General features: G+C 30.5%; 1 protein-coding gene across 1 annotated transcript in view; it reads right to left on the bottom strand.

Moving 5' to 3' along the window:
* The window catches only part of LOC143725753 (M1-specific T cell receptor alpha chain-like), a 29,399-nt gene extending 24,865 nt beyond the window's left edge, over positions 1 to 4,534 (bottom strand). The window contains exons 1-2 of the mRNA XM_077220721.1: positions 4,486 to 4,534; positions 4,211 to 4,251 (exon numbers count right to left, since the gene is read on the bottom strand). Of these exons, the coding sequence (XP_077076836.1) occupies positions 4,211 to 4,251; positions 4,486 to 4,534 (90 nt within the window). The remainder of the gene's footprint in view (positions 1 to 4,210; positions 4,252 to 4,485) is intronic.
* Between the last annotated feature and the right edge of the window lie 21,591 nt (positions 4,535 to 26,125).

The following is a 26,125-nucleotide window of genomic DNA, read 5'->3' as shown; positions in this document are numbered from 1 at the left end:
GGCAAAAAATGATTCTTACTGGATTCCACTGAGAGCAAAGTTCCACTTCCAAAAATGACTTTGTATGTCCCATCATTCACACATTGCTAAAGCTCTCGACAAAAAAGGGGGTCCTGAAACACATTTAAAGTTCCAACTCTATTTTGTGATATATGGGGATATATTATATTATAGGGCTTACAATTATGGGGTGAAGTGTCATTTCTGAATGTCAGTTCAATAATGAATGTTTTAAATATATTACTACAAAAAACCTACAGTACATGCTTCACCTGTAGATATGCAAACTTATAAAAATCCATACTGATACATTTCTAAAACGACAAAGATAAAACTGCCCATTAGCCATTGGCAAATGAACATTATTTTCAATTTAAAAAAGTATTAGTAAAACTTTAAGAGGAATAAAGTTATTTTTAATGTCAGCCATTTAATTTTTCATGATGGGCTAATGCGATTTCTCCAAAAAGAGATAAGTTGGACAAAATCATGGGTTTTTCCCAGAGAATGAACTGAATGCAATGTAAATCACTTTGGATAAAAGCGTCTTCCAAATGCATATATATAAATATATAATAAATAAGAGATTTAAACCAACTTAAAAGAAAACATATATACAATATATAAACGGCAATATATTGTATAACTCACTTGCTTCAACATGTACTTGTGTTCCTTTTCCAAAGATGAACTTGTAACCACTAGTCACACAGACACTAGCTACATAGCAAAAACGAACAACTTCCGCAACTAATCACAAATAACTGCACTCATAAATGTTTTTTGAGTATAAATGACATTTACTGTAACTCAATGAGTAGAGCATGGCGCTCGCAACCCCCAAGTGTCATGCGTTCGATGCCCAGGGAAATCAAGAACAGTTAAAAAAAAAATGTGTACCCCAATTGCAAAGTCACTTAGAATAAAAGCATCTGAATGCATTAATGGAAATGTGCCGCTATGAAATAATACGATTTTGGTCTTTCCTGAGCAATGTGTAAACGCATATTAATGAAACATAAAGCTACGGTAACAATGAAACCTCAGTGAAATTTAAGAGAATACAGTACAACACCCCTAAATAGACAGTAATAATTTTGACTGAAATATATGAATACTCACTGGCTGAAACTGTTAGTTTAGTTCCTTCTCCAAAAATGATGTTTCTTGCTCCAGATCCAGACACACATTGCTATAGCCTTACACAATAACCATCCTAAGTTTATGTATAACACATACATTTGTATGAAAACTGTATTTTTGATATCAAATAGAGTGCCTATTGCAATTTTACCATTTTAAAGTTTTGAAGTATTGAGCTTTCACGCATATTTGAATAAACAGATGGGCCAACAGATATGTGAAACTTTAGATCTAGCATTTTTCTTTTACAATTAGATTTAAATAGTGTCTTAACATCCTTAACAGTACTCCACGTTAAAAAATTTGAGCGTATGCATTTCGGATTGTCTTAATGAAATATAAATGAATCGAATTCATTTCTGGATTCTGTAAATTTGATCAAATTGAACATTATAAAAATAGTAGATTTAAGACAAAAGGAGGAACAAGTTTGATTAAATAATTTCACTTACTTGACTTAACAATAAGTTGAGTACCACTTCCAAATATTATCTTTACTCCAGTTGTCACACAGCTATCTGGTTAACTACAAAAACTTGGTATGACTTGGAAACTTCTGTATTTATTCATCATTGATCATTATTAATAAAAAAAGTATGTAAAATTAATTTTAATTCTCAAAAAAACCTTCAGATCATATTAGTATTTATTTATCAACATGACTAAACCTTCTCATTTAAAAATTTCATTACACAATATGTTTTGCTACTCCATTTTGTCACATAAGAGCCATGACCTTATCCTTTCTGTTTTTATTCATTTGTTTTTACTAAGTTTCCTGGTTTAAGAGAATATGTAACATTTTTTTTAAGTTTTATATTTGGACTGTTTTATCTGGTATAGGTTAAATGCAATGCAAAAAAATTGATGCTGCGAAGAGTATTAATATTGTAAGAAGTATTATATGAATTAATACTGTATTATAAGATGAATTCATAGAAATAATTTGTTTGGTCTTACGGGTTTCCACAATTAGCTTGGTTCCAGGTCCAAATATGATCTTGTTATAATTCACACATTAAAAAAGGCCTCAGCAAAAACTCTCTAAGCACATTAAAAGAGCCGTGCTAACATCTGGTTTTGATTATCTTAGAGCTGAAGTTCTAAAAATCATAAAATTTTTCCTGTTTTGATTCTTTGTTATTATGATTCGTCGGATTTACTGACATTTTTTATTATTTATTCATGACTTTGACTTTGGCAATGACTTAGGACATCACAAACAGTAATAGATATTATTCATACTTTTAAGTAAAGAGGATATACTGATCTCACAATTAGAAAGCCATTTTGCATTCCAAATTATTTAATTATTTACCGATTTAAGCTGACAAGATTTTAAAATAAATATAGATTTTTCATTATAGATTTATGAATATAATTTTCATTATGAAAATGCATTATACTTACTGGAATAAACATAAAGCTGTGTTCCCTGACCAAATATGATCTTGTTGCCATAATTCACACTGTGTTGAATACCAGAGCAACAACCTCTGGAGTCAACTGCAATGCCTTGGCGGTCATTATTTTTTAATAAATTCTTAAACCTAATGAATTCAGTAACAATCAGTAACAAAAACAATTCAGACACAAACAGAGGTTTTAAAAAAGAATGAATCTTGATCACCCTCTTACTTGCTTCTACATGTAACGTCGTCCCTTCTCCAAAGATGATCTTGTTTGCACCAAAAGTCACACATTATAAACGTCCCTCACAAAAACTACCTTCGTTACAGTTTGGTAAATAGATCTAATACTCTAAAAAGTTCTTCAGTGAAAACGTCAATTACATGTTCAATTGCTTTAATTGTAAACAGAACATTATTAAATATTTTATTTTAACATAGTGATTTATACCAACACAGGTTGGTAAGAGGCCTAGTACTTTCAATCATTGTTGCAGCAAAAATGTATTTAATATACTAAAATATATCATTTATTTAAAATGTGTACAATTAACATGACTTGTACATGTTTAACACAGGCCGGTTGTTTATTGTAACCGTTTTTACTTATTTACTTTGTCTTACGGTAAGACCGATATTTTGTGGTATAAACAAAGACATTATTCCAATAATAGATAATGATTTTATGGTCTTTTATGCACATCTATGAAATACTGATGAAGAAAATATGTCTTACGAGATTCAATGGTCAGTGTTGTTCCACTTCCAAAAGTGATCTTGTCATTCGCATAATTCACACAGTAACAAACACTCAGACAAAATGTTCATGAGGACGCCCTTCATAAAGAGCTGTATAGTTCAAATGATGTGTATGTGATGAAAGACATCAAGACAAGACACATCTTGATTGCCTATTAATAAATAAATATCATTTTATAAATACATTATTCTTTTAAACATTTTCAATGTCAGTTGTTCAATATTTATTAAACCATGGTATTAATCGCATACTATAATTTGAATTTATGTAAAAAACATTTAAAGACTCTTACTTGATTCAACTATTAAAGTTGTTCCTTGACCAAAAATGATCTTTGTCCCTCCGGCAGCATTCACACAACAGACACAATCACTACAAAAATGGGACTGGTTTAACAAGAAAAATTGGGGCTAAAATATGTAGGCCAATATGATTTAGGCGTTGATGATAAACTGTAAACTAAATATTGCGTAAATATATTTTAGAGATTGAGATTTCATTTAGAGTATTAATTTCAATATTTAAGCTATAATTATTTTGTTTACTACTGACTGAGCTTTCGAAAACGTCTGGATGTTTATAATTTTGAGCGGTTAAATACTGCTGGTATTATTTTGAATGTGACTGAAAACTGCAACATTATCGACGTTCATGTAAATAAAAGTATTTCAAGTGTTTTTTTAGCTGCAACAATATGATACTCAAAACAATTGCTTTACTAACATAACTACTGAGAATGTCATTAATCAATATCCAATTAATGTACTCACTGGAATAGACAAATATCTGTGTTCCCTGACACAATAGGAGTTTATCATCATACATTACACTGTATCTAGTAACAACCTTTCACCTTTTTATAGGCTACCAATAAAAACAACATTAATGGGAATCTTACTTGCTTCCACATGCAGCATTGTCCCTTCTCCAAACAATATCCTGGAAACCCCCACATTCACACAACAGAAACAGCCCTCACAAAAACAAGTCCTAGTATTATTTATCTTTCTACTATAACCATAACTGTTCCATCCGTTAGGACTATAACAGGAATCATCTAAATATTAATCAAAACCGATATAATAAAACATTGAGATATGTTTGTACTTACTGGTTTCAACAGTTAACTTTGTCCCTGTTCCAAAAATGATCTTAAAATTTGATGTCACACACTGCTTGGACCCTCAACAAATTCATGTTCCCTGTACTGGATTTCTGCCATGGTCGTTTTTTATCACTGAATTATATCAATTAGAAATTACTGTGAAATATGTTAACAGTTTAAAGAGTACTGTAACTATATATAAAATAGAATAAAAATGTTGTCTTACGTGGTTCAATGAATAATCTTGTCCCTGATCCAAAGATGATCTTTCGTGTTCCATCATTCACACAGTAACAAACATCACTTAAAAAAACTGTTCCTCACAGGCTACAAGAACTCTGTTGTACATCATTATTTTCGATTAAATTATGTTATATATCACTGGTGATGTTACTTTAAAAGCCTTAGCTTTGTTTATCTGATAACTTGTAGTTTAAATTGTGTGTTCAAATACTTTTGAATATCATCATCTGTGAGCATGCATGTGATGAAATTGTTAATAAAGTATTTTTTAATGTTTTTTAAATTAAACTGGTATTTGAATAAATTAAAAAGCAGCATTTACAACAGGAGCTAAATGTCTCTTACTTGATTCAACTCTTAAAGTTGTTCCTTGACCAAAAATGATCTTTGTCCCAGTACCAGCATCCACACAACAGAAACAATCACACCAAAAACATGGCCAGTTTACCATGAACTGTGCGTGTTGACTATAAATGGTAATTTAAAAAAAAAAAAATATATATATATATATATATATATATATATATATATATATTACAGTTTGAATATTAATTAGAGATTACATTTAGTTTGGTCTTTTAAACATTTAGGCTATTATTGTTAAATCTTAAAGGTTTTTAAAGTTACTTTGACTTAAGGCAAGACAGATATTTTGTGGTATACGTGAAGACATTATTCCAATTATGGATGATGATTTTGTGTTACGCACATCTAAGATATACTTATGAAGAAAATTTGTCTTACGAGATTCAATGGTCAGTGTTGTTCCACTTCCAAAAGTGATCTTGTTGTTCCCATAATTCACACAGTAACAAACACTCAGACAAAATGTTCATGAGGACGCCCTTCATAAAGAGCTGTATAGTTCAAATGATGTGTATGTGATGAAAGACATCAAGACAAGACACATCTTGATTGCCTATTAATAAATAAATATCATTTGATGAATACATTATTCTTTTAAAAGTTTATACTATTTCAATGTCAGTCTGATGGCAATATAATATATATATATATACCTTTTTTATTAAAACATGGTATTAATCACATCCCATTATTGCAGAATTGATGTAAAAAAGAAAAAAATCAAAGACTCTTACTTGATTCAACTATTAAAGTTGTTCCTTGACCAAAAATGATTTTTGTCCCTCCACCAGCATCCACACAACAGAAACAATCACTACAAAAATGGGACCAGTTTACCATAATTGGGGCTAAAATATGTACGTATATGATTTAGGTGTTGATGATAAACTGTAAAAATAAATATTGTGCAAAAAAACATTTTAGAGATTAAGATTTCATTTAGCGTATTAATTTCAATATTCAAGCTTTAGTTTGGATTTTTATCATTTTGATCTTAAAATTTGACGTCACATCACACTGCTTGGACCAACACATTCATTCTCCTTATACTGGATTGCTATCATGGTCGTTTTTTATCACTGAATTATATCATTTTAAAGAGTACTGTAACTATAAAATAGAATAAAAATGTTGTCTTACGTGGTTCAATGAATAATCTTGTCCCTGATCCAAAGATGATCTTTTGTGTTCCATCATTCACACAGTAACAAACATCACTTCAAAAAACTGTTCCTCACAGGCTACAAGAACTCTGTTGTAAATCATTATTTTCAATGAAATTATGTTATATATCACTGGTGATGTTACTTTAAAAGCCTTAGCTTTGTTTATCTGATAACTTGTAGTTTAAATTGCGTGTTCAAACACTTATACTTGAATATCATCATATGTGAGCATGCATGTGATGAAATTAATAAAGTATTTTTTAATGTTTTTTAAATTAAACTGGTATTTGAATAAATTAAAAAGCAGCATTTACAACAGGAGCTAAAAGTATCTTACTTGATTCAACTCTTAAAGTTGTTCCTTGACCAAAAATTATCTTTGTCCCAGCACCAGCATCCACACAACAGAAACAATCACACCAAAAACATGGCCAGTTTACCATGAACTGTGCGTGTTGACTATAAATGGTAATTTTCTAAATATATATATATATATATATATATATATATATATATATTACAGTTAAAATATTAATTAGAGATTACATTTAGTTTGGTCTTTTAAACATTTAGGCTATTATTGTTAAATCTTAAAGGTTTTTAAAGTTACTTTGACTTAAGGTAAGACAGATATTTTGTGGTATAAGTGAAGTCATTTTTCCAATTATGGATGAAGATTTTGTTACGCACATCTATGAAATACTGATGAAGAAAATTTGTCTTACGAGATTCAATGGTCAGTGTTGTTCCACTTCCAAAAGTGATCTTGTTGTTCCCATAATTCACACAGTAACAAACACTCAGACAAAATGTTCATGAGGACGCCATTCATAAAGAGCTGTATAGTTCAAATGATGTGTATGTGATGAAAGACATCAAGACAAGACACATCTTGATTGCCAATTAATAAATAAATATAATTTGATGAACACATTATTCTTTTAAATGTTTATACTGTTTCAATGTCAGTGGTCTGATAGCAATATTATTTATAATATTAAATGATTGAATTTCATTTAGAGTATTCATTTCAATATTCAAGCTTTAGTTTGGATTTTTATCATTTTGATCTTAAAATTTGACGTCACATCACACTGCTTGGACCAACACATTCATTTTCCTTATACTGGATTGCTATCATGGTCGTTTTTTATCACTGAATTATATCATTTTAAAGAGTACTGTAACTATAAAATAGAATAAAAATGTGGTCTTACGTGGTTCAATGAATAATCTTGTCCCTGATCCAAAGATGATCTTTTGTGTTCCATCATTCACACAGTAACAAACATCACTTCAAAAAACTGTTCCTCACAGGCTACAAGAACTCTGTTGTACATCATTATTTTCGATTAAATTATGTTATATATCACTGGTGATGTTACTTTAAAAGCCTTAGCTTTGTTTATCTGTGTTGATAACTTGTTTGTGTGTTTTGTGTTCAAAATGCTATGAATATCACCATCTGTGCACGTTCAACAGGTCTTTAAAGAAATTAAAAAGTGGTATTAATTACAGGATTAAAAGTCTCTTACTTGATACAACTCTTAAAGTTGTTCCTTGACCAAAAATGATCTTTCTCCCAGCATCCACACAACAGAAACAATCACTACAAAAACAGCTAGTTTACCATGAACTGGGGCTAACGTGTTTGATATACATGTTGATTGTTAATGGTAAAAAATAATATAAATATATATAAATAATAAAAATATTATATAAATAATATATTTTAGGGTTTGAATTTTCTTTTGAGATTACCGTTTGGTCTTTTAAACATTTAGCCTATAACTGTTAGGTCTTAAAGTTCATGTTTTAAAGTTAATGTAAGTTATAATGCTATAATGCGTATAATGTGTATTGTAATGTAGACTATTCTTCTCTACTTAAAAATAAAAAATAAATCTCTTACTTGACTGTACATACAAAGTTGTCCCTTTTCCAAAATGAATCTTCCCAGTTCCATCATTCACACACTACCTGACCTCACAGCAAAAACAACTTCATTTTTTAAAACCTGTTATTAAAAGATACATGTTTATTCCTGTTTTTTTATATTTAATATACATTTTTATTCTTATTTAATTTCTCTCTTTTTATACATAGTCTACATCTACACTGTTGTTTCACTGTCAAACTATATTTTTAATTGTTTTATGTAATGTTTAATTTTTATATTGTTTTGAGACAATTATACTACGATATTAAAATTCAGCAACAATTTTAATGTGCACTTTTTTAACCCTACTTTATTGCTAATATGTGTGGTTATTATTGATTGCAATGTATTGTTAATTCTTACTTCCAAAGTACATTCTGTATTATCCAATGTTGGTTTGTGCTATTGCACTTTATGTAATATGAGCCCTGGTGTTTGTTTTGTTTTTTGTAAATTATATGTGTTGTTACAGACATGTGATGTATTGTACATTGTTGTGTAAGTGTTCAAAAAACAGTATTTAAAAATTTTTAATGTTGGCAACGATAAATGTGTAACGCAGACAACTATCATGATTTAAATACTCATTGTAATCTGTTTGACTCGTACCAAAACATTAAGCAAAATAAGTACGTAGGCAAAAAAAAACATTCTACCCTCTGTTAAACTAAATATGTCTGGATTAATCATCGTACTATAATTTATAGCTTTTTCTTTAATTTTCTACATCATTTCACATGTGTACTTGTCAAATTTTAACTGTTTCTAACTACTTCCATTTTTAACATTTAAAATGTTTTCTATACTATGAATATCAAAATAATAGATTATTTATATCACAATACTTAAATACAAAACCACTTACTTGTGTGAACAAGCAGATTTGTACCTTGACCAAAAATGAGTTTCCCGCCATAGGTATTAGACACACAGTACTGAACTTCATGACATTTTCTGACTGCTCTTCTAATGTACATCATACTTACTGGAATAGACAAATATCTGTGTTCCCTGACTAAATATGAGTTTACCGTACATCACACTGTATCTAGTAACAACCTTTCACCTTTTTATAGGCTACCAATAAAAACAACATTAATGGGAATCTTACTTGCTTCCACATGCAGCATTGTCCCTTCTCCAAACAATATCCTGGAAACCCCCACATTCACACAACAGAAACAGCCCTCACAAAAACAAGCCCTAGTATTATTTATCTTTCTACAATAACCATAACTGTTCCATCCGTTAGGACTATAACAGGAATCATCTAAATATAAATAAAAAACAGAGATAAGCAAGATGGTTATGCTATGTATAACTGGTGATGTTATGAATATCATCTGTGCGCATATCATGAATGACTTATTGATAAAGTCTTGTTTTTTAACTAAACTGGTCTTTGGATAAATTAGAAACTGGTATTAAGAAAGTAAAAGACTCTTACTTGATTCAACTCTTAAAGTTGTTCCTTGACCAAAAGTGATCTTTCTCCCAGCACCAGCATCCACACAACAGAAACAATCACACCAAAAACATGGCCAGTTTACCATGAACTGGGGCTAGCTAATGTGTTCGATATACGTGTTGATTATAAATGGGAAAACGTTTTTTTTAATAATTTATTTTAGGGTTTGTATTTTTATTTGAGAATATTGTTTGGCCTTTAAACATTCTGACGATTATTGTTAAGTCTTGAAGTTTAGGTTTTAAAGTTAATGTAAGCAATTGTTATGTTTTGTAATGACTATTTTTCACTACTTAAAAATAAAACTAGATCTCTTACTTGACTGTACATACAAGTTGTCTCTTTTCCAAAATGTATATTCCAAGTCTCATCATTCACACACCACCTGACCTCACAGTTTCATTTTTAAAACTTGCATATGATTACTTATTTTTTTATCCAAATATTTTATATCCATTTTTAATTTAATTTATTTATTTTAATAAACAGCCTATATGTTCTCTGTTTCACTGTGTCAAACAATATTTTTAAATTGTTTTATGTAATCTTTAACTGTTAGCCTATATTGTTTTAAGATAATGGATGTTGGTAAGGATAAATGTGTAATGCAGACAACTATGATGATTTAAATACTCACTGTAATCGACATTCAGCTTTGTGCCTTGACCAAATATAATTTTGTCAGCAAGTGTCACACACTAGTGCAAACTTTGGCAATATCTAATATACAGTTATGCCAATATAATAACTCCCTTTGATTTAATACCTAGAGCACAATTATGTTACAAACATAATTTGAAATAATGCATTTCAAAAATGTCCCTAATATAAATCAGATTTAATGTTTTTAAAGTGTTTTACTGTCATAGAATAACTATGCAGTGCTCATAGAGTGTTCTTGAGTAAAATCCTTAACTTCAGGGTCAGAATCACATTGTGAGAACGTTGCAAGCAAATTTACTTGTATAAACTCAACTGTGTGATAAAGCTTTTTACATTGCCAATAAATTGAAATAGTTTATATACACTTACTTGCATGGACAGTCAATGATGTGCCAGAGGCAAACATTATTTTGTCCCCTGAATAAGTCACACAGTAGCTAACACCTCAGCAATAACTTAGAGTGCATTAGAATGAATAAAATCTAGTAAAGCAAATATAGCTCAACCATTGAGCATGATGCTAACAATGCCAAAGTAAAGGGTCCACAATTATCGGGGATACAAGAACTGATCATGTACACCTTCAATTCTATGTCAATCGCTTTGAATAAATGTGTCTGCTAAATGTGAACATGTTTTTAAGTATGAAATACTAAATGTTTAAGTTAAAATGTGTCAAACTTGTAAATGCTTCTTTTTATATTTGTAATTAAATACTTTGTATGTTGGTCTACATTAAATGACAGCAGAAAAGCTTGCAAATATCAAGATTATCTATTCTGCAATATCTATTAATTTAACTTCATTTGCTGGTTCAAATCAGAAAACATTGATCTATACACTTACTTGACTCAATTAGTAAGTGTGTGCCTTTTCCAAAAATGATCTTCTCCAATCCCACATTCACACAGCAAGAAGCATCATGTCAAAAATCTCATGAGAAAGTTGTTTTTGAGATTGACTATACTTTCTAAAACTAATCCTAATCTCCAAACCTATTTTGAGACCAAAGACAGATTTATCAAACAAAACTTGTCAGAAGGCAATAAACTTACGTGACTTTACTATCAATTTAGTTCCTGTTCCAAAGATAATCTTCTCATATCCCCCAGTTTTCACACAACCAAAAACTTCACAACAAAAACTATATAGGAATGTAGGATATATAGGATATAGAAATATTTCAACTGTTGAATTAGTTGAACTGACTGGTTGAAATAAAAGGATTATGGAAAACATAATTACCACTTTGTTTTGAAACAAAAATTCCATATAAATACTTGTTATTAAGAAAATGAAAAAGCTGTGATGATAGATTTTAGCTATACCTGAATCGACAGTAAGTTTTGTTCCTTTCCCAAATATTATACGTCCTGCTGAGTTAGTCACACACAGTTTCATGGCTTTACAAAAACGTAAGATTATTATTTATACAGTAATGAGTAGCACCGGTTAATATAAGAACTCTCAAAGATTTATGTTGCACTATTGAGAACTTTAAATCTAAACCATTTGAAAAGGCAAATTCTGGAAAGATTACAATCAAACTTCAATCAACGGCAAAGACTGTTCACTTACGTGTTGCAACTATCAATTTAGTTCCTGTTCCAAAGATAATCTTCCCCAATCCCGCATTATTCACACAATGAAAAACTTTGCAACAAAAACTAAGAAATTAGACTGGCCATACATGTTCAGGTTTGCTAGTAAATTTACTGGTGAATGTACTGATAAGCGCTTAATTTGGTTCCAAAACCAAATTTTTACATTTTTGAAATGAGAACTCAATTGAAAGAAACAATTAACATATATTAATCTATAATTAACCTATATTAATCAACTCTATTCCATGGTTAAACGATTGTTTTAAATGTTGTTGTAATTTATTTTTTATAATCAATAGTACTTTTTTACATGGTGCGATGTTGAGTTTTTTCATGTTTGTTAGCTTTTTCAGAAATGTAACAGAAATGCTAAAATCTTTGGATTATATAATGCATTTTATGCTTTTTTTTTCTTTAAAAATATTGGTACATGAAAATAAACATTTATGAAAAGCATTATATGAGCTGACATAAGTTTTGTTCTTTTTACAAACTTAACTTTTCGTGTTATATGTCCAGCCCTAAAACATACTACTTGGGAAACATCATATACCTTGTGTGGGTTAATGCTTTATGTCTAAAATATTTTTTATTTTGTGTAAATGTCAGGTAACAAAAATCTTGGCAAGTTTTTATTTTTAAACTATACTCAACAGAAATTAAAACTTACTTGTTTCAACGATTAACTTTGTGCCTGTCCCAAAGATAACTTTATTCACTCCACCTCCATAAGTCACACAGTATAAGACTGCACAGCAAAATCTATCAAACCTGAGAAGCAAGTCTTATAGAACTTGATCCACAAGTGAAAGTTATATTACAAAACCCAGGGTATTAATATTATTATTTTGCATGGTCCAAAGATATCAGAGACCTGACTTTGTGGGTTGAAAAGCAGCCAGAAAACAGACACTAAACATCAAATAATAAATTAATAATTCAGATTGGTTTGTTTTTACTTACTTGGATGTATGATAACCTTTGTTCCTTGACCAAAGTATATCTTATCAGAATATGACACACAGTGTTAGCAACCATACAAATTACTTCTTGTGATTATTTCCACAATGTACTGCCTGGGGAAATTATTATTTTTAAGTTTTGCAATCAAAATAAAGTTATTTTGTAATAGTACTCTGTTGTAATTAAGTTTTTTTGGTTGTTTTTTATTGTATTTTTAGCATTATATTGTGTTAAGTGCTTAAATTTTTTTAACAACAAACATGCTAACTACTTATGCAAACTTCCTAAACTACTTGCGAACTTCTTAAACTTCATACCACAAACATCATGTGGATAATACTAAAGCTTATCTGAAATTATATTTTGATTAATATTTTTCGTCTTAATTGAAAAAAATATTTTGTTGCATATGGTGACAATAGCCTACTAAAATCTTTTTTTCATATTCGTTTATCAACTTTATCTTTGGGACAGGTATAATTTTGTTTGGAATTACAATTCCATGTTTGTTCACTTACTTGTTTCAACATGAAGTTTAGTTCCAGAACCAAAATAGATTTTGTAGTTTCCAGTTGCAGTCACACACTGCACTTCGCCCTTGCAATTACTCTACATCCACATAATGCATTATCTGTGTTCAACTATAGTGCGAGGTTTCTTCATTTTTGTAATTACACAATAGAAAATTATTTTAAAAGAATTTTTAAAATTTATATAAAAATAGAAAAAACAGTTATCTTTATTTTATATAAATGAGTGCTGGATTGTGAAAAATTGTTCATAAGAAAAATATCTGCAAGCACTTTTCTTTGCCAGTGTTTCTAAGTTCTACTGAATTTGTTCAAGATAGTTTTCTCATTTACATTTAGAGCTTCATCACATGAAATATTATTGACTTACTTGATTCAACAGTAAGTCTGGTTCCAGAGCCAAAAAATATTTTCCAGTTTCCAGATCCAGTCACACACTGAATTTCCTCTCAGCAATTACTCTACATGCTCACATAAAACACCCTCATTCCTCAAACATTTGTAGGAATTCAAAATTTTACAATTCCACTTGGAAAATTATATATTTACGTTATATAAATGAACCTTATAGTTAAGGATTTTTAATGAAACAAAACAATAGTATTGTTATGACTAAAATGATGACACACATTTTTTTGAAACAATATATAAAATATGAATAGATGGGATAAGGATCTGGATACTCACTTGTGTGAACTTCTAATTTTGTGCCAGACCCAAAGATTAGCTTTCCGTAAGCACTTCCAGAATTCACACAGTGCTAAACCTGATAACTAAAACTCTCTACATTAGACTGCTTGACTCTTACCAAAACATTTAGCAAAATATGTATGCATTAATATTTAAGGCCATTGAGGGGTGTTTTTAACATTCCTGGAAATCTACCAGGGTGAAAAAAATTCTACCTTTTATTATACTTCAAATAAAATTGTGCGGATTAAACATATAGTAATTCATAGCTTTTCAGTGGCCAATATCTGTAATTTCATTTCTTTCTCATGCATTCTTTCTTTTTCTACATCATTTCACTCTTTTAACTACAGTACTTCCATTATGAACTTTTAAAATGTTTTCTCTATGTACTACTGTATATCAAATAATGGATATTTTAATATTGCAATACTTAAATACAAAATCACTTACTTGTGTGAACAAGCATATTTGTACCTTGACCAAAAATGAGTTTTCCTCCAAAGTTATTAGACACACAGTACTGAACTTCATAACATTTTCTGACTGCTCTTCTAACATGCGAGCAGATATCAGTTTTCAACTAGTGAGTTTAGAAATTAAAGTTTTACTATACAGCTTCATCTGACAAATAGCAAATTATAATGAACTTACTTATTTTGATAATCAACTCTTTCAAAAATAAGTTTGTACATGCCAGATGTAGTCATATAGTGGATTGCCACACAAGAAAATCTCCTTACCAAAAGTTTAATTACACAACTAAACTAAACCTGATGTTAAACCCCCAACAACATTTTACTTACTATTGTATTCTAAATACCATTATATTACATTCTTATATTAAGCATAAGTGTCTATAATCACATCTTCCACATCAATTCAGAACATGTTTGGGATTTTAGAGACTTACTAGAATAAATATGTAGTTTTGTGCCAGAACCAAAGATGAGCTTTCCAAATCCAGCATCCACACACTGCTAAACCTCATGCCTCTAACTTTCTATTATGGTGTGCCTGAGGGCATTCGTATTGGGATACTGCATCATTTAGTTTGAATTTGTTTTTAAACATTCAACAATGTATGTATATCCATAATATCCATTATTTTTGTTAGCTATGAATTGCAATTGCAGGCACTTACTTGTATCAACAACTAGGTTTGTTCCTTCGCCAAGTACAAGTTTCCCTCCATAGTTAGTTAACACACAGTGCTAAGCTTCATAACAATTTCGCCTTGCCATTGTTTCCTAAAGTTCTGCTAATTGTTTTTTTTTGCAATTACAATCAGACCTTCTTGTGATGATATATTTCAGTTTGTTGTTGAAAACAGGATATCTAGCAGGATATTTTAGAGATAGGGAAAATAAATTGGGGAATAAACTATTTTGCTATACCTGACTGTACTGTGAGCTTTGTTCCAGTCCCAAATATCATTTTAACACCTCCAGTGTTAGTCACACAGAATTACATAGCTGCACAAAAACATCTCTGACTTCAAACCTCTGTAAGAACATATATGTGTACTGAACATGTATCAAATGTTCTTGCCACATACCAGCTTAAAGTGTTAGTCAGTTAATACGCTCAAAAAAACGCTGAGTTGTTTCAACTCAAATTTGGGTCAAATATGGACAAACCAAACGTTAGGTTAAAAATGTAATTTAAAATTTTAACCCAACGGCTGGGTTTGTCCATATTTGACCCAAATTTGGGTTGAAACAGCTCAGCATTTTTTAGAGTGTACTTATTCTTTTCTTATTACTCAGATGTCTTAAGAAACACATGGGAATTATATGCATTGATACCTAAATAGGGATCCTAAGATTTACCCATCAGGTTAAGAATCAATAACTTTCATAATATAATTATAAAAAGTAAAAGAGTTAGTTTTTTTTTCCTTACTTGTTCCGATTATCAATTTTGTGCCTGTCCCGAAGAATAGTTTATTGAGATTAACTCCAGTAGTCACACAGTATCAGACCACAGAGCAAAAACTATGTGCCTTAGAGACACAAGACTATTAAGGTCAATGATCATTGTGTGTGCCTTAGTCAAGATATTTTGCAGATTAAAAATATACTGAATTAATGTGAATTTGTTGAATTTAAAAAATACAAGAAAATTCAATGTTCTCCTGCTAAATTAATACTAAAACTGAAAAAACAGATGCAGCTCCATTGAAACATGGGAAGTTTGCTTAGTTCTTACCAGATGAACCAGTAGGGCCATGCCAGAAACTACAATTAATCACGAAAATCTCCTTGAATGTGAGATTTGAATACCAACATCATTTACCCTGAGATAAATGTACCTTGAGAAGTTCTCAAGCAAAAAGACAAGCAATTCTTAAAATCGATTTAGAATCGTTCTTTTTCTTTTTCAATGGTAAACAAAAAAAAGACCTCTCAGAAGTCGAAATCTTTACAATTATACCATCACGCTGTACAAATAAAAATAACAGAATAAAACTTACTTGTTTGAATTATTAGCTTTGTGCCAGTTCCAAAAATAAGCTTTTGTCCACCTCCAAGATTCACACAGTACGAAACAACACAGCAAAATCCCTCAAACTATAACCACTATTTAAGACGGTGGTTATATCTAACCAAAATAAAACAAATCTTCATGCATACTATTAATGTTCTCCAATCTTCATGCATGCTGAATCTGTTCAAAGTTATAGCACAAATTTTATGATCCAATGTTTATTATCTAGTTCACTATTGTATCTAGTTAGTGTTATACAACTATAAAATGTACTGCTTGATACTTTTGACCAATCTATACTTTGAAGGAAATAATAATTTGCAAGATTTTTTACAAATCACTTACTACTTTCAACGGTCAGTTTGGTTCCAGAGCCAAAATAGATTTTCGAGCTTCCAGTTTGAGTCACACACTATATTTCATCTCTACACTAACTTCCTCAACAATTTGTGATACCTCTGCCACTGAAATTATAAAAGAAAGCTTATAAATGTAACTTCATGTACCTGTTGTATTCATTTCTTAATGTAAGGCAGGGTAAATGGTACTAGGTGAAACTTTATTATCTTAAAACTATGACCATCCAACACATGTGACCATTCCAGTTTTAACTTCAAGCCGAAAAGTTAACTGATAACTTGTTAAATGGCAGATCTCAGATAAATTATAGTTACAATCGTTATTATGTTTATTTCAGAAACATTCTCTCTGGAACAAGATTAAATAGTAACGAAAAGGAAATCATAAAACATTAAGTAGCACTGATAATCATGAACTTACTTGTTTCAACTATCAACTTTGTGCCTTTTCCAAAGATAAGCTTGTATGTTCCACTTCCAGAAGTCACACAATGTAAGAGCACTGAACTAAAACTCCCTGACCTGAAACTTAATGCCTGGTATTGAATCTCAATGATTAATAATGACAACTTGTAATTGTAAGGTGCATTAAATGTGCATTTTAAAGCACAGTAATGAATGACCATTTCGTAAATTACACTTGTAAAAAATCATGTTGTTGGTTTGGTATACGCGTGACTAAATATAAATAAGTTCTCTTTAACTTATTGATATGCATTCCTGATATGTATGAAAATGTGTTGTTTTATTCCTCTTTAAAAGCCTCAGAATCACTCACTTGTTTCAACTGTCAACTTTGTGCCTTTCCCAAAGAAAAGCTTGTAAGCTCCACTTCCAGAAGTCACACAACGTAAGACCACTACACAAAAACTGCCTGACCTGAAACTTTATTCTCCTCAGTGAATCTTAAAGATTAATATGACAAGTTGTAATTATAAGGTGTATTTTAAAGCACAGTAATGAATGACCATTAGTCAATTACATGTATAAATAACCATTTTCGTCTGGTATATATGTGATTAAATATGCATCACCTTAGTTTCATAAATTTGTATATTGATATGCATTCCTATAAAAAAAAGATTGGAATTTGCTATAGCCTCAAAAACACTTACTTGTTTCAACTATCAACTTTGTGCCTGCCCCAAAGAAAAGCTTAAGTCCACTTCCAGAAGTCACACAACATAAGACCACTAAGCAAAAACTACCTGAGAGACTTTCTCATACAGTCAATGATTAAGGTGATAACTTGTCATTGATAAAGGGAACTAAACATGCATTACAAAGCGTAGTAGTAAATGACACTAAAAGTACAATACTGATGAACCATTTTGATAGTATTTTAAATGTGAGGTCAAATATTCCTTAGTTTCTCTTAAAAACTATAAGATTGACTTGTTACATTTTATCTTAATATGTAATGTTGATATGTATAAAAAACTTTTTTTTTTTTAAACTAGCCTCCAAGACACTTACTTGTTTGAACAATCAGTTTGGTTCCAGAGCCAAAATAGATTTGCCTGAGACCAGATGAAGTCACACAATGTAGTTTACCAAACAAATAACGGCAACACTTGACAATATGGTCGCATTTGTTAATGCTAGATAATGCATTAGCAAAAATAAACTATCAATTATAGCGGTATATTTTTTACAGAATTTACTAATCTTTCGTAGTATACAGTGCATTAACTAATGTTAAAAGATATAGTTTTTGATTTTAAAGATATACAAGTAAAAGGGTGTTGCCCCAATAACTTCAACTCATTAAAACACTGATATTTTTGGAATAAAAAGTGATTTCAATGTACTATATATTTTATAATAAATTACTCTTTAAATAAGCAATAATATAAAGCTATAAGGATTTTTTTAAGTTCAATCAACTTGGATGTATAAGAAATTTAAACAAACTTATTTTGATGAGTTAAAGTAATGTAAAACATATATTGTATGTAAAGTATGTAAAAATATGACTTATTGATCGTATAATTTGTTGCAGGTACAATAAAAAAAATAATAGCTCATAATACACAGTGAATATAAATTAATATAAATGCTTAAGAACACCACTAGCATTAAAAAACTTACTTGTTTCAATTATCAGGTTTGTACCTGTGCCAAAGATAATCTTATATCCAGTTCCAGTCACACAATATAAGAACACACAACCAAAACCTTCTAACACATTTATCACCACTCTGTTTTTATGAATATGCTTGCATGTATTTTAAAGTTTAATAAAAAAAAAATAAGTTTTAGCTCCTGCTATTATATAATTTACATTCTATTTTGTGGAACAATCTTTTACTGTTGCTTCCCATTTTTATGCAACAAGTTAGCAACAGTAGTAATAACAATAAAAAACAAATGTATTCTGTATACTCACTCACTTGTATTAACATATAATTTTGTGCCAGAGCCAAAGATCAGCTTTCCGTATCCACTTCCATCATTCACACAGTACGAAACTTCATAACTCTAACTGGTTACTACTTATACGCATATGAGACATTAAGAATGTTTGTCTTTACACTGCATGATTTTCTAAAAACAAATTCTCTTATGCCACTCAATTATAATTAAATTTCGAATTCTATATTGTTATACAACCTTGATCTATTTTTATGTGCATTATACTGTAAGTCCTTTTAAAGTGAGTCGATATGAAAAAAGCAGGAAAGTTTTACCTGAATTTACAAAAAGCCTTGTGCCTTTCCCAAATATTACTTTCCTTACTCCAGTGTCAGTCACACACAGTTATATAGCTACACAAAAACATACTGAATGCTTAAGGGAAACACAAATTCAACTTAGAATGTAATACAAAAATATTACGCTTCAGTAGAAAAATTATAATTTTAGGCTTTAAAGCTGCTCTCATGCTAACAGATATTGTGCTATTAATTACTTAAGTTGTATCCCCATAAAGAAAAAACAAGGCTTTTCATAAAACAATGCCATGTCAGTGATAGATTTGGTGTATAGCGTGTAATAATTAACTCACTTGTTTCGATAATCAGATTTGTCCCTGTCCCAAATATAATCTTATTGAATCCACCTCCAGTCACACACTACAAAACCAAACAGCAAAAACTAGGAATACCCAAGATGCAATAAAACTTAGCCTCCGATAATAATGTTCAACCGACAAAGAATCCGAATGTAACTCATATTATAATATTGGATTTAGTTGCAATGTGAGTAATGTAGTATTTTGCTTAGAGCATTTCTACCCATAAGATCCAACATTCCCATTGGGTCGAAAGTCAAAATTAATTTTATAGTTACATATTTTATACTTTAAACATCCATTAAAACAGTATCTGCTCTAAAGATTACATGCTAGCTATACATTCATTTTATATTCTTAACTTATGAGTAAAATGTCACTAATATCGATCCCGAGACATGGCCATCCGGATTAACTTTGACATCTGACAAGAGGTTACCTTATGCAATACTATTTTTCCACTCAGATTGAAGACTATTATAGAGGAATGAAATCAAATACAATGAATTTAGTACACATAATACTGAATAATAATCTTGAACTTACTTGTTTCAACAATCAACTTTGTGCCTGTTCCAAAGATAATCTTATTGCCTCCACTTCCATATGTCACACAATGCAAGACTACCAAACAAAAACTATCAGGCCTGAGTAGCTCAATCAATCTTTCATAAATGAATAATTAGCAATGATTGGTTTTCATTTACAAAGGATTTTTATAATCTTATTAAGCAATCCAGTATTTTAAAGAAAATACTGCCCAGGATGCACCTTTTTTGGCATACTTTATACATGCGTGAATTAATTTCATTTTAGAACTAAATCAAATATACTTATTGATCATGTATAAACCTAATTCATTTCATATCAGTAATTGCATAATAAGACACTCTTGCATACACATACGTGTCTTATTATGCAATTATTAACATTAGGTAATGCATTAGTCATCATGAACTAAGAATGAACAATACTTTTATTGCATTTAATAATCACTAATATTTATTTATACCCATTTTAACATATAATTGTGTAAATTAACATGTATTGTGAACCTAGATTCATAAGTACTGTAAGAAATTTCATATTTGATTATGCATTAATGCATAAACTAATGTTAACAAATTGATCGCATTGTAAAGTGTTACCATATATACTTTTACGCATGCTCTCTTGAGAACATGTGAATTGTAGAGGAGTGTAAAATGAAATCAATTGTACCTGCATTTACAGTGAGTTTTGTGCCTTTCCCAAATATTACTTTCTGTATTCCAGTACCAATCACACACAGTTAAATAGTCACACAAAAACATGCTGACAGCTTATAGAGTTTGCCTATAAAATACTCAAACATTTACTCTTAACAAATACCTTTTCCCAAAACCAATGTCTTTCTTAATTAACCAAACCTGGGACTATGTCAACAATGTCAGGAATTTGGTGTACTCTAAATAGAGGTGATTACAATTAACTTACTTGTTTCAATGAGCAGCTTTGTGCCTGTCCCAAATATAAGCTTATTGAGTCCACCTGTAGTCACACATTACAAAACCAAACAGCAAAAACTACCGAGACAGCCAAAGTGCCCTCCATCGCTCTGTTAAACTTGTCTGTGTAGCGGCTACATGTTAATATTGCTTAATGCATTTCGGCTGAATAGAACAAGTACGTTTTAAATAATTTTAACCTGATTTGGATTTTTCAGAGATGCTCTAGTCAAGCGTTTTATTTATTCAAATGTTACTATCTATCCCCAAACCACTTTGATTTGCCTTAAATGTTGTGAATTAAATGGGCATTTTCTATTTTGTTTCAAAATATAACCAGTAAAGTCAGTTAAGTTACGTACATTTGCATATAATCAAGCCGAAAAGTGTCATTTAGTTATTTTTCAACAGCAAATGACATGTTTGCAATTGACAAAAGGAAAACAATGTCTTCTCAAAACAATTGCCTTAGTTTTAACTATTGGTGCTATTTACCCGATATCAGATAAAGTGTTCATGTCAATGTGAGTAGGGCTAAACATAATAAACTTACTTGAATCAACTGTTAATTTTGTTCCTCTCCCAAAAACAAGTTTTCCTGCACCTCCAGTATTCACACAATGTCACACCACACATCAAAATCCCTTGTCACATGCAACACAAATCTATATCCATATATAAAACTGTCAAACACACATATAACTATACAGTGTGTTCTGTATTAACTCTAAAGATAATTCTATTTAAACTAATTATATCTGACCAAAATATTCCTTAATATGACTTTATGCATAAATTGCCTACATTGTGTCAAATGAATTGTTCCTTTTATGCTATAACCAATACTATAACCTTCCAAAGAAATGACTTTTTATTTCTTTGCGTTTAATTTACAGCCCACTTGCATACCAAATAATGCATTTTTATACTATAGAACAATGTGTGCAATTTCTATATTGGCAAAACACTTACTACTTTCAACAGTCAGTTTGGTTCCAGAGCCAAAAAAGATTTTCAAGCCTCCAGATTGAGTCACACACAATATTTTGCCTCTACAGAAACTTCCTTGATGCTATTATTTAAGATATAGAAGAAAGCAGTAACACTTTAGAGTAGGTTCAATCTAGATCAATGTTAATTTTTAAAGATACATTGGTATATGCAAAAATGAACATTGAACTAGATTGAACCTTACTGTAAAGTGTTACTGCTTTCTTCTACATCTAAAATAATAGCATCAAGGACTTTTCTGAGAAAAGCTTAAGAAAGCTTAAGCTAAAGAAAGCTTAAAAATCTCACATTTTCCAAGTTTTCATCCTGTAAGACAGGGTTTACTACCAAGTAAAAGCATCCGATACCTACTGTTTGTCAAAAGCACTAAATTTGAAACGGAGCTAACCTTTTCAATAATGAAAAGTAGATATTTCAATCATGGCTTTTCACAAATGAATAAAACAATGAAGAATTCAGCACACCTTAAACCGGCACTGATAATCCAATATAAACAAACTTACTTTTCTCAACTATTAACTTTGTGCCTGTTCCAAAGAAAATCTTGTAGCCTCCACCTCCAGTAGTAACACAATGCCATATCACTGAACAAAAACTGTTCTGAAAGACCAAAATCAACTCACCTACCAATATATTTATGTCAAGTGATAACTAATCATTGATAATTTAACGCATTTTGATAAACGTATTGAAGGAAGGAAATGAACAGAAGTATTGTGGCAATGGGACTATGTATCTGATAAATTACAGCAATTTCACAACTATATCATGATCTGCATCTAGAAATGGTTTGTGATGTTTCTACTTCTATATAGACACTTACTTGTTTCAACTATCAGTTTGGTTCCAGAGCCAAAATAGATTTTATTGAGTCCAGATGCAGTCACACAATGCAGTTTACCATCACAATAACTCTCTACATTTAAACCAATGATCCAAACTAATGGCTAAGATTTTGAAAATGTACCCTTGCATTTATTAACAGTTATAACAACTGTTATTGTTTAATAACAGCGAGGTTATAAGGATAAGGACATTGATATAATTTATAAGACGTTTCCAATAAACAACACTAAAAAAAGTTTGTAATTTTTACAGTAAAAATGCTACAGAATAACATGTTAAATTGGTTAACTGCATTACCTTGTATACGGTGAACAATTTGAATGGTTTAACATAACAGTACATGTAATTTTACTGTAAAATACGGTCAAATGTATGCTTTTTGCAAGTAAAAACTAAGAATTACTATTCTGGTGGTTATCAGTACATTTTAAGGTAAAAAGGCAGATTTTGGCAGTTAAAGTAGGTAGATTAACATTATATCACTTAATAAAATATACAGATATACGTTGTAAAACTGGAAACATTGTCCGTATTTTTTTCCGGTGAATTTATGAAAATCACAGCTGCCAGTTTTATACCGTAAATTTAACGGGATTTTTGTTTTTTACAGTGTTTTTACTGGCAATACTTTTTCATGGATCAACTTTGTTTAGTGCAAAAATTCATCTTTTTAGCATCTTTCCCCTGGTTTTGGGATAATCGGCTTGATTGTTAAAACAGATTACAGTATATTTTGAAGTGCTCGATGTCTAGGTAAAGACAAAAATCTATCTACAAACAAACAATAGCTTTGTAAGCAAATATGATAAAAAAAAGAACGTGAGTCATGCAATTTTCAAAGTACTGCTGAAATAAATAAACTTACTTGTGTCAATTATCAACCTTGTGCCTGACCCAAAGATAATCTTATAACTTCCTCCAGTAGTCACACAACATGACAACACACAACCAAAACCTTCTAACACCACAGTCACACATCTGCTATTTGATTAAGCTGCTTTCACATAATAAAACATCTAAAGACAGATATTGTTAGAGTTTTATGACCGGTCATTAACTGCCACATTCTATTTGATAAATTCCTCTTCCACAATCACATGCCTTCCATGCAAAAATACTCTTAATTTATCTCCTGCTGTCCATTATAGGTCAATGTAGGAAAGTTGGTAACAGTAGAAAAAAAAGAGAAATATATTTGATTTTGCATACTCACTTGAACTAACGTGTAATTTTGTGCCAGAACCAAAGATAATTTTTCCATATCCATCAGTCACACAATGTGAAGCATCATAACTATAACTGATTATAGCACACTAGATGAGCGTTTCGTTGTAACAATCAACACTACACATTCTTCATAAACATTTCCCTTATTTAAACATACACAATAATGCTTAGCATTATTTCAATACTATACCAGTAATATGTCATTTATTACTAAATTTACTGTTTTCTCACATGCTTTAAATAAAATGTACATCCAATATTATATAAAGTTCTTCTATGTGCACTATTAATGATAATGCAAGTGGAAACAAACAAGATTCTTCTCGTTTGCATTTCAGCTTGAATCTAAAGTGCAAATAGAAATTATTTACCTGTATTTACAATGAGCTTTGTGCCTGTTCCAAATATTATGTTCTGTGATCCAGAAGAAGTCACACACAGTTACATAGCTACACAAAAACATGCTGATTGTTTAAGGGAAAGCAAACACCAGCTTCAAAATAGAATTGTCCATAAACATATAGAACTTAACTGTAGAATGATCAGGTTATTAAAACAGGTTTCCTATTATGTGTCACTTTCCCCTGAAGACTACATCAACATGGAATATACTTTGTTTAAATATTCCTTTGAAGTAAGCATGGTCAAGAATAATAAACTTACGGGCATTGACTTAATTCAATGCATCTCCCAAAGATAATCTTCAGTGTACTTGTAGTCACACAAAATGAGATGGCTGTGTTATCTGATGTCTTATTAATGTCTAACTGCATTCTAATTAAAACCACTAAATTCTTAATCTAAGAAATGCAAAATAAAACTATTTAATGTAAGCATCACTAAGTCTTATGAACTTACTGGTTTGGATTATCAGTTTTGTGCCTGTTCCAAAGGACACCTTTCCTGCCATTCCAGCATTCACACAATGTCAGATCACAAATCAAAAACCCTATTACTATATATCATCTATAGGGAAGTCTACAGGTTCTGTTCGACACAGGAAAATGTTTAAAAAAAGAAAAATTTAATTAAAATAATAATTTTCACTTGTGCTAGGTTTACAGAACTATATTTTTGCATAATATCGCAATCAATGACACGCTTAGTTTGTTGAAACGTGTTCTGCAACTTGATATGTATTGCTTTATAAAAACAATTGCTAGTAATATGTTATGCATTTATGCAAATATAAAGCACTTACTGGTTTCAACTGTCAGTTTAGTTCCGGAGCCAAAATAGACTTTCAAGTCTCCACTAGTCACACACCAATTTTGTCTTTAGCAAAAACTCCCTCCACACTCAAAAATATAATCTTTATCAATGCTGTGTGAAATGCACCCAACAGTTCATGAATATTCTTTCTATGATTTATGAAACATCATAATAAATCCATGGCAAACGACCTGGTCAATAATTTAGATTTTACAAATAAATGAATCTAATGAGTTGGCATGTAACAAAAGGCCAGCAGGGATCAAGTTTTCACCTGTTTTCAAATGTATCCCTCTATAGAAGGGAATATATCCATATGCTGCATAAAAAAGAGTGAGAAATATGAGAAAACTCATAGCACGTGACTAAACGAAATTCACCTGGTATATAAAGCAAAGCTTTTTAAAAGGGTTTGCAACTTCAAGAAACAA

Source organism: Siphateles boraxobius, unplaced genomic scaffold, assembly GCF_051911475.1.
Source record: "Siphateles boraxobius isolate OS27281-9 unplaced genomic scaffold, OSU_SipBor_1 1, whole genome shotgun sequence".
In the NCBI taxonomy this organism is placed as follows: Eukaryota; Metazoa; Chordata; class Actinopteri; order Cypriniformes; family Leuciscidae; genus Siphateles; species Siphateles boraxobius.
The sequence above is the reverse complement of the archived record's forward strand: the minus strand, read 5'-3'. Positions and strand labels throughout refer to the sequence as shown.